The sequence below is a fragment of the Limulus polyphemus genome, unplaced genomic scaffold, assembly GCF_000517525.1.
Source record: "Limulus polyphemus unplaced genomic scaffold, Limulus_polyphemus-2.1.2 Scaffold2161, whole genome shotgun sequence".
Classification (NCBI taxonomy): Eukaryota; Metazoa; Arthropoda; class Merostomata; order Xiphosura; family Limulidae; genus Limulus; species Limulus polyphemus.
In genome coordinates, this window is record NW_013667771.1 from 87,744 (window position 1) to 97,675 (window position 9,932).

General features: G+C 35.9%; 1 protein-coding gene across 2 annotated transcripts in view; it reads right to left on the reverse strand.

The window, feature by feature from the left end:
* Positions 1–9,932, reverse strand: part of LOC106466128 (intraflagellar transport protein 46 homolog) — a 31,349-nt gene that overhangs the window by 14,370 nt on the left and 7,047 nt on the right. Inside the window, exons 4-5 of one of the 2 annotated variants that reach the window (XM_022394080.1) lie at positions 9,426–9,610; positions 2,853–3,161 (exon numbers count right to left, since the gene is read on the reverse strand). In XM_022394080.1, the coding sequence (XP_022249788.1) occupies positions 2,853–3,161; positions 9,426–9,610 (494 nt within the window). The remainder of the gene's footprint in view (positions 1–2,852; positions 3,162–9,425; positions 9,611–9,932) is intronic. The other variant, XM_022394081.1, reaches the window with a different exon arrangement.

Consider the following 9,932-nt stretch of genomic DNA (forward strand, 5'->3'; position numbering starts at 1 on the left):
ACAACTGCTTTCATTTAATTTTATTATTCTTTGAACCTTGTCTAACTACTGTGGCAAGCAGTAAATCACTGGATGGTATAGTAAACAAATGGAACAGATTACATCCTGCACATTTAACTGCTCATATGTTGATTGAGGAGTGATTATGAAAAAAAAAATGTTCATTTAAGTTTTAGTTACTTTAGTTAAAAAAATACTAATTTTTTGCACACTATGTTGCTTGTCTAGAAAATAATGTAACTTTCTAATATATATTGTAAAACATAAACAGTAAAATAATATGCCCCCAAACTATTACAATTTATCTGGCTTTCTAAGTAACCTAGAATTAAGTTAAAATGTTCATTACTGGAGCACTGATTTCTATATACACACTATAAAATCTGCTTGAAAAATGGCATCCCATCCACTAAATTAAGCTAGATGCTAAAAAAAAGAATAAACTCAAAGCCATCTCTTCTCATTCAAATACTTATCAAGCTTTTCCATAAACACCCTTAAATTAACTGCAACAAACACATCTGAAGCTAACCCATTCCAAAGGCCAACCAACCTGTTTGAAGAATAAATCTGTCTTAGCTGATGATGACTGTCAAAATTTATACTTGTGTTCTCTAGTCCTACTCTTCTCATTCAAATACTTATCAAGCTTTTCCATAACCACCCTTAAATTAACTGCAACAAACACATCTGAAGCTAACCCATTCCAAAGGCCAACCAACCTATTAGAAGAATAAATCTGTCTTAGCTGATGATGACTGTCAAAATTTATACTTGTGTTCTCTAGTCCTACTCTTCTCATTCAAATACTTATCAAGCTTTTCCATAACCACCCTTAAATTAACTGCAACAAACACATCTGAAGCTAACACCATTCGAAAGGCCAACCAACCTCTAAGAAGAATAAATCTGTCTTAGCTGATGATGACTCCTATCCTGCCAAAATTTATACTTGTGTTCTCTAGTCCTACTCTTCTCATCATTAAATATAAAAATAGATGAGGTATCAATTCTCTTAACAATCTTAAACACCTCAATCAGATTACTTCTTTTTTCAAGAGAAAACAAGTTCACAGATCTTAACCTATTCTCATTTGACAACCTTTCCATTCCAGATATCATCGTAGTAGCCCACGACTGAAGACACCACTATGAATGTAGTCTAACCAACGACCTATACAATGACACTATAATCTCTTTTTAGACTTGTATTCAATATTTCTGGAGATACAACCTAAAATCCCATTTGTCCTGCCACTAACAACAGCACACTGCGTGAACGGAGTAAAAGACTGATCAAGCAGAACATTAACAGGAGCTTTTCTAGTTGGTTGTAACAAATTTATTGATATCTCAGAAAATAAAGAGAGTGGGAGGATCTTATTTTAAACTTTGTCCTGTCAATATCTATAGTTGGTATAGATGAAACCTATATAAAGGAAGAAAGAAAATCCAAAAAATATTCAGCACAAAAAGGCATCATGTGATATAGAGAAGTGAAGATTGAGAATTTATTTAAAAACTAGTGAAAATACCTAGCTTTGCTCAGGTTATTAGGTTGATTTATTCTAGATGACTATGTCAGTGTGTGTACTCTGAACCCATTTTAGAATAAAAAGTATAACCTATATACTTTTGTTGCTCCTTTGTGGGATGTGGTCTGTTTATAAAGGTAACCATCCCTCTGACTTGTCCTCTGATTTTAAAATTGAATAATAAAAACAAATAATAAAAAACAAATCTCTTTAATTAATGGAGCTTCTAAATTAGAAAAAATATATTTTTTTTCAATTTTGTAATTTATACACTTCATTTTATACTTTCAGTACAGAGCCTCTTAGCAACAATATTAGGTTATACTTTTATTGCTAAGCAACATGATATAAAAGCCATTGTTGGAACACATTGTTACCAAACTCACTGGTTTTTCTATATATTAGAAGTTGTTATATAAGGAACCACTTCTTTTCCATGTGGTTTTTCACTAGCTTTCCTCATTAAAAAGATGTGCATGCATGCATGCACATGGATAAGTTAAGTAATAATACCAAGGTGCACACCCTCAGGGTTCACTTAGTATGTTTACAAAATTTTAGGTTTCGAGGTTCTTTCCTCTTGGAGTTATGGTGGTCATACAAACATGCCCCCCCCTTTTTTTCTAAAGTAAGCAAGCAAATTTGTTTGTTTCTTGTTAACCATAAAGCTCACAATGGGCTATCTGTGCTTTGCCCACCACAAGTATCAAAATCCAGTTTTCAGCACTATAAGCCTTAAGACCTACTGCTGTCCCACTGGGGGGAAGTTTGACAGTAAAACGTTAAAACTTACATAATATTAAAATTTGAGTTATAAACTAAGGTTTGATGCCAAATTTATTGGCATACAATGATAATAAAGTAGTTTAGTTAAATTTTGAATGTAACTGTGTAAAAAGATCTTGACATGTAATTTGATCAACCCCTCCTCCCCTGCCATACAAATAGGGTTAAGAAAGCAACAACTAGTCACTCTGCATATTTTACACTAATAGTTAGAGAAAGCAACAACTAGTCACTACCACTGCTAATTTCACACTATCAACTGAGGAAAGCAACAAATAATCACTACCTCTCCTTATTTTACATTACTACTATTAAGGAAAGAAACAACTAGCCATTATATCTTATTTTACACTACTACTACTCAAGGAAAACATAAACTAATCACTACCTCTGTTTATTTTACATTACTACTATTAAGGAAAGCAATAACCAATTATTAAATCTGATTATTTTACACTGCTACTTAACTCTTGTACAGTATTTTTTATTTTTTCTAAAGTTAATTCGGTCATGAGCACACCGTCAACAAACCTTCCACCCTGCCCATATGGAAGCTGCAAATACATTCTGTCCCTTTCTTGAGATACATAGAGTTGCTCCTCCAAGTCTATACTGTTAGTCCTCATAAAGAGACCCCTACTAATCTGTGCATCACTAACAGACATACTGTCCTCTGAAAGCCCCAGACTCAGAGAGTCATCATCATCCTGCATATTCACGTGTCTTCGTGCTAGAAGAGGGACAGGTAGAGAGACAGGCTGTGGTATAACATGCTTTCTTATTGTGGTAGTTCTAGGTCTGGCTGAGCTAGGGCGTGCTCGTTGAGTAGTGGGTCGAGAACTTACATGCAGGATAAGAGCATAAGAAATAAAACCAAAACCAAAAGGAATTAGTATAAACTTATTCAAAATTAATAGTTTGAAAATTCATGCAAAAGAATAAATGAAATAAAAATAAAATGGAGAAAAAAAAAAGGATGATTAGCATAAAGATGGAGAAGTTAATTGTCAAATAATAATAAAAAAGTTTTTAAAGTAACTATAAAGTACAAATGGAGATGTATATATACTTTATAAGGCAGTAGGCATCAAACATATACAATGAAATATCTGGTTACATAAATGTAGCTCTCAAAAGCTACTCTTGTTTTATATAAGATATTTGGGGTAAAACTAGTGATACTTTAGAAGCCTAAATATATTTTTTGGGGGAAAGGAACCATCAGCAAAAACTGAAATCTGATGACACTTAACTGTACTTTCAAGTTATAGCTCTACAACAAGTAGTAATAACTGTGTATAGTTTCAAACTGGCCTAAAGCAGAGAATGCCTTACATTTAATAGGGCTATGTTCAAAGGTTCTTTCAGTAGCCCAGAATTTGAAGATAGTTCTAAACATTGAAGGTTTGTCAGGAAGCATTCAAGCAGTGTCAGGTATTTTTTTCTCTTGTTAACAGAAACTGGACTGAACTTCTAATGTACAAGATGTAAAAGTGTTATGGTAGAATAAGTGCGAAACCTAAAACACATGCTATCACTACTAATTTTAATTTTGAAAAATGAGCACCACTTAACTCTATATTCCCCCCTACCCTACACATATGTTTATTTAATCAACAATGTTATTAATAATAAAATAAAATGTAAATGATAATAATACTCTCTCTTGCAACTTTCTGTTATTTTCTAATTAAACTATTTGTATTACTCCGTTTTACTATTTATTATTATAATGTTTATAATGTGTTTTAAAAAGACTATGACTATTAACTTGCATGGAATGGTGACTGTTAAATAAAGATTTGTTTTCCTTAGGTCAGTTGCAGTTCTTTTAATTGGCCACAATAGGGTGCTCTTGCTCTGTGAGCTTACTATATGTAGCTTTATGAGTACCACTTGTTGCATCAAATATGTGTACATAACTAAGGTGCATTTAAAATTTAAAAAACTGATTACTGTTTTATATAAAATATATCTTTAAACTATATGTGAATATTTTATTTCATTAATATGGATTATGTGTAAAATATGTAGTTATGGTAACATCATCAACAAATCATGCAAGTTAGTACTACTGGCAGTTCAAAGGTCAAAATCTACCCTTTGTTACAGCCCTAGAACTTAATAGGAGTGCTTCAAAGAAACATTGCCTTTAACTATTAATTACATATAAAACTTAACATTTTCCAACATTGGAAATGTATTTCAGACAGATAGTCACCTCTTCTCATATCTAGCTTTCCCGATTCGATGTTGTCCCCTATATGCAAAATTTTTGGTTGCCACTAGCCTTGAAGCTCCCACCTAATCTTATGTGTTTTCACATGATATTGGTGCATTGTTGCATGCAACAATCCTTCACCAACAGGAATGTGACACTGCCTCACTCTATACTGATTGTTCAATCATCATTTTGAGATTAGGAAAGAAAGATGCACCAGAAGTGAGAAAAGAGGTGAACATCTATCGAAAATATATTTTCAGTGTTGGAAAATGTTATCTTCTATATTGGGCCAGGACAGACTTACACTGTACATATTTTGGTTAAGTATACCCTGGCAGGCAACATTTGCCACAGAGCATGATCCTGGAAGTGACTATAGTGACTATAAAAAATAGGATAAGATCAAAAAAAAAGAAAGAAAGACTTCTCCAATCAGACAGTAGGTGTGTGAAGAATAGCAACTGAAGGCAGTCAATAGTTCAATTGAAAGAAACTGTCAGATGATGGAGACAGTGTGTGATAAAGGTGTGAGAGGTTATACACATGCCAGCCCAGACAATCTCCTCAAATGGACGATGGAAGTGATCAGCCAAAGAGCAAGTTAGGTGATGAACTTGATGGGAGGACACCTGGAAATGCCGACATGCATATGCACACAATGAAGAATACAATAAACACATAAGTTGTGAGACCCATACAGTGAGAGTAACAGTTAAAAAATGTTATAAATGGTACGAAGAATTCCACGGAATGAAGAGACAAGATTGGGAACTACGAAAGGAAGAAGTGTAGGCCAAATAACAATAAAGTGCAAGAACAGAACAGAGGAGGCAACTAGGATCTGAACTGGAATAAGAATGAAAGGGCTATCTGTGCTCTGCCCACCACAGGTATCGAAACCCAGTTTCTAGCATTGTAAATCTGTAGACATACCGCTGTGCCATTGGTGGGCAAAAATGAAAGGAAGATATAGTGTGGCAAACACACCCTCACCCTCACGTATCACAGATGTTTTAAGCAGAAAAGAGCAATCTAGATAGAAAAGAATATAGAAGCAATAGAACAGAATGTGAGAAGAATTGATGTCATATACATTAGAACATTGTCAACTGCAGGAGGAGGAAATAAGTTTTAAATCACAGGTGGTATGAAGCCAAAAGTTCAAAGGAAGGAAGAGTAAGGGCATGAAGAATGAAATTAAGGTTTCAGTCAGGTAAGTCAGAAGGACAGGAAGAGTGATGGAGGTGAAAGGAACAAAACAGCATAGTAAGAACTGGGTAGGGTAATAACCCAATTAAAATGGAAAAACTGAAAAATAGCTGAGAGAGAGCTACCTGATAACCAGCAATAGTTGAGATATACAAGCCCTGGTCGAAAAGCCATGTGAAGAATTCAGACAGATGGGGATGGAAGATGAGATGGATCAATGCAGAGATCAGTGGTGATAAATAAGACACATCCACTAATAATCATCTAAGGAAGATGGTCAAACTGAATGAGACAGGAAGTAGGCTACACACGAAGAGAGAGACCAAACTGTTGTGCAAAAGACCGACCAAATTCTACATGCAAAGTCAGAGTGCTTACACAGCTGAAATGAAGAGAAAAGGACAAGGATGAAGAAGAAGGGAGTGGGAGAGTTGAATAGGAAAAGGAGAGGAGGAAGTCAGAAGGTTCAGCAAAGGAAACCAGGATTGATTCTTGAATGAAGGAGAAGACACAAAATAAGGGGTAAGGGAAGAGATTGGACCAGTCCTAATTGAATGAATCCACCACTTGTGCCAATGAATGCAGAATAGGAGACCAGATAGGGAAAGCTTAGGATTGTCATAAATAGCAAAGGTATCAATGTGAGGAGTGCCCAGGTGAGAGCCAAGTCATCTTAAAACATGAGGATGTGGGAAATATCGGAACAGGTCTTGAGAGACAATCTGTAACAAAATTCAGGGCACATGGAATATGACAGGCCACAAGACAGACATATAGATAATGAGTCGAAAAAAAAAGGAGATTAAGGGTTCTGAAATACAAAGAGTGAGACCAAGTGCCCTCTTGGTGATTGATGTGGGATACACAGTTGAGTTGTCTGAATGGATCATTACCAAATGGCCATGTACAACTGGAAGAAAATGATCGAAAGCCTGAAGAACCACTAAGCACTCAAAAAGGTGAACAGGAAAGGTCAATTTCTCCTGGTTCCATCAACGCAAAATCTCAAAAGAGTCAAGAGAAGCACCTCAACCCACCATGGAAGCATCTGTAAAAAGATGAAGATCCAACATAAGAGAAAAAAAACACCCACAGCAGTATTGGTCCTGACAAGCTACCATTACCATGTGAGACTGTCAAATAGGGAAGGGGAAGATAGACAAGGGATACTGAGAGAGGTTCCATTGAAGCCCAAGTCCCCAAACTAGAGAGAACTTATCCCACAGGAAGAGAATAAGAGGATAGAGCTGTAGAAACCAAACTCTCCATGGCTTGCAGTGTGGAGAAGGCTATGCTCTGCTGAGATGGGAATTGAAGAACATACTCAAATGAACCAAATAGTGGGTAGGTGTGAGATGAGAGTTCTTCAACTTGACCAGACAACCTAGATGAGCCACCTTCACAAGAAAGCAAAGAGTATGGATAGAGGAGTCCTGTCAGAATGGAGCAACCCTTTTGAAAGCATCCTTGTTCAAAATGATACCACCTCAGAAAGACGCCAGTCTGATACAGGAACCCCTAGAGGACGGAAAGGAATGGGAACAGGAGACCAGTTAGGAGAAGAGGAAAAATAAAGGGTAAATGCCTACTGATAGAATCTATAGCAACCAACTGTTGGCTATAAAGGGAATCCATAGATAAAAATATCGAGACAAACATGCCCACACTGTTTCCGAGCCTAGAGAATAGTCACAGATGAGAATGACAGAGTTGAAGCCTATAGACAATGTGGAAGAATCAATGGGAGAAGAGGAACAGAATGGAAGAACAGGAAGCAGAAAGGAATTGGGAGGACAGGAGACTGCAATTGGAAGAAAAGGAGCTTGGGAGAGATGGTACACAAAGTCAAGGAAAAATGGTGGTGCACAGCTTTAGCCTGTGACTACAAAACTCAGATACCCCATCAAAAACCCATTGGTGGAGGTAAGGAGCCAGATGAAGGTTCCTAAGATAAGAGTTAGGTAAACATACTTGAGAAAAAAGGGCATCCCTCCCCAACAAATTCCAGCAACAGAGTAACCAAGTAAGAAGGAGAAAGGTTGAGGAAGAAGAACAAACCAACACAGAAAAAGGAAGGGAACAAGTATGCACAAAAAAACCCTCAGGGGAGAGGTGGATTGCTTCCAAAAAAAGAGATGGATGGAGGATAGATATCGTAAAAAAGTAGTGAGAGTAAGGCAAAGGTGAGAAAACTGACCTGGAAAAAGATTAACAGAGGACAATGGATCAGAACCCCAAGCATGAAGAAGAGATGCCAGACTTTGGGAGTCTAAGAAAAGAGCTTCAACTTGATTGTGAGCCAAGGCATATGTGCAACTAGTCAAGGAGAACAAGGCATAACAGCACCAGAGTGAAGTTGATATAAATTAGTTGTTTTTTTTAAGTATGAACTTGGATATCAGGTGAAGGAAGAAAACATAATATTCTGAAGCAGGAGTCAAAGAAATAAAGAAAGTAAAGAATAATAAGAAATAGGAAAGAGTAAAAAGAGGTAACATACCTGAGTAGAAGTCATTAAAGGATGCAGAATGTCGAGGTAGATCCATGTTTGCACTGGAAGAATTGTTTGCAGATTTAGACAGTGGGAAAGGCTGCCTATAATCCACATCCTCATGAATGGGAAATATAGAAGGAGAAAAGCCTGTCATAAGGCCTGAAAAATGCCCAAGCCACATGCAAACTCCACCACCCACAGCACAATAGCCATCACATCCCTCGGCAGACAAAGAAGCACCCAACATCATTGTGGTGGTCAGTCTAAAGTGAACAAAGTCCAGATGTTCAACCCCAGACAGCGTAGAAATGACCATCTCTGTGTAATTCATGTAATGGAAAATAAGAGCCACCAAACCTGCAGAGGTAGAATTGTTTGAAAATAAAAACCTAAAATATGTTGGTTTTGTAGATATTTCAACCAAACATTGATGTTGAGAAATCTCATGTTAACAAAAAAAAAGACATGTCTTAACACACGGGTGCCAAATTGAAAAGTGATTATTGGACAATATAGAGGGAGCCAACTCTGCTAAGAGGCAGTTTTGCACTCCTATTGGTAGAGGGTTGTTGCATGCTAATGAGCATGCAACAATGCATCAATATCACATGCAAATAAATGAGATTAGGTGTAAGCCTTAAGGCTCGTGGTAAGAAAAAAGTTCACATACAGAGGGCAGCACTGAATTCGGAAAAGCTGAACGTGAGATGAGGTTATGTATTATATCAAAAGGTACTGTAATGTGTAAAATACACAAATGACAGGCATTTTAACCATGTAATTAAGTTTTTACTTATTTAATCACAAACTTTCAAATTCTTTCATGAGCTTTTCATTAGGTGGGAGACTCAGCTTTACTAAATGTTACTATATAAACAAATATATTATAAAAGTGTTAAATGTGTTTTATTGGAAATTACCCACATACAACGACTTTAAGGCAACATACCTACTGGATGCTTTAAACAGATGAAATGACTGCTCCTACGTAGTTCACATGTAAATGATGTAAATCTTAGAGTTTGAGAGCATTTACTCTATCAAAAAATATTTCAAGTTCAGTACTTAAAGTATGTTAAAAAGTATTTAATAAATATGGTATGAATGTCAGAAAAATTAGGAAGCTATCACATACTTTGAAAATGTAAGAAATTCAAAATGTTGTCACCACCCTCACCCTTCTACTTGAATTTCTGCTTCTTCTTCTTCTTCATCATCATCGTCGTCGTCATCATCTTCATCACCTTCTTGGCTGTTCTGTGAACCATCATCTGATTCGGGTTTTTCAAGTCCTTGCACTCGGGCTGAAGGCAGGGGTCGAGGAGGAGCCAGTAAAGCATGGGAAACAGGTTCTTTTATATCCTTATTATATATTGAAAAACGTTAATAAAACTCATAGCAACTTAAAATGAAAACAATAAATAAACATATAAAAATTTATAAGTTAAGAAAACCTTATATTAATTTTTTTTTTCACGTACAATATAAATGAATGAAGGACAGCACTAAAATAAATAATTAAAAGTGTGATACTGACCAAGAAAACATAAAAAAAATGTGCTAGCTGCATTGGATTAATATTTTAAACTGCATCTACATTAGCAAAGTCTGCAGGTTGTGCATTTTTACAGTTTTAAAACATGGATTTTATACATGATGGTATTGTTTAAACATACATATTGCA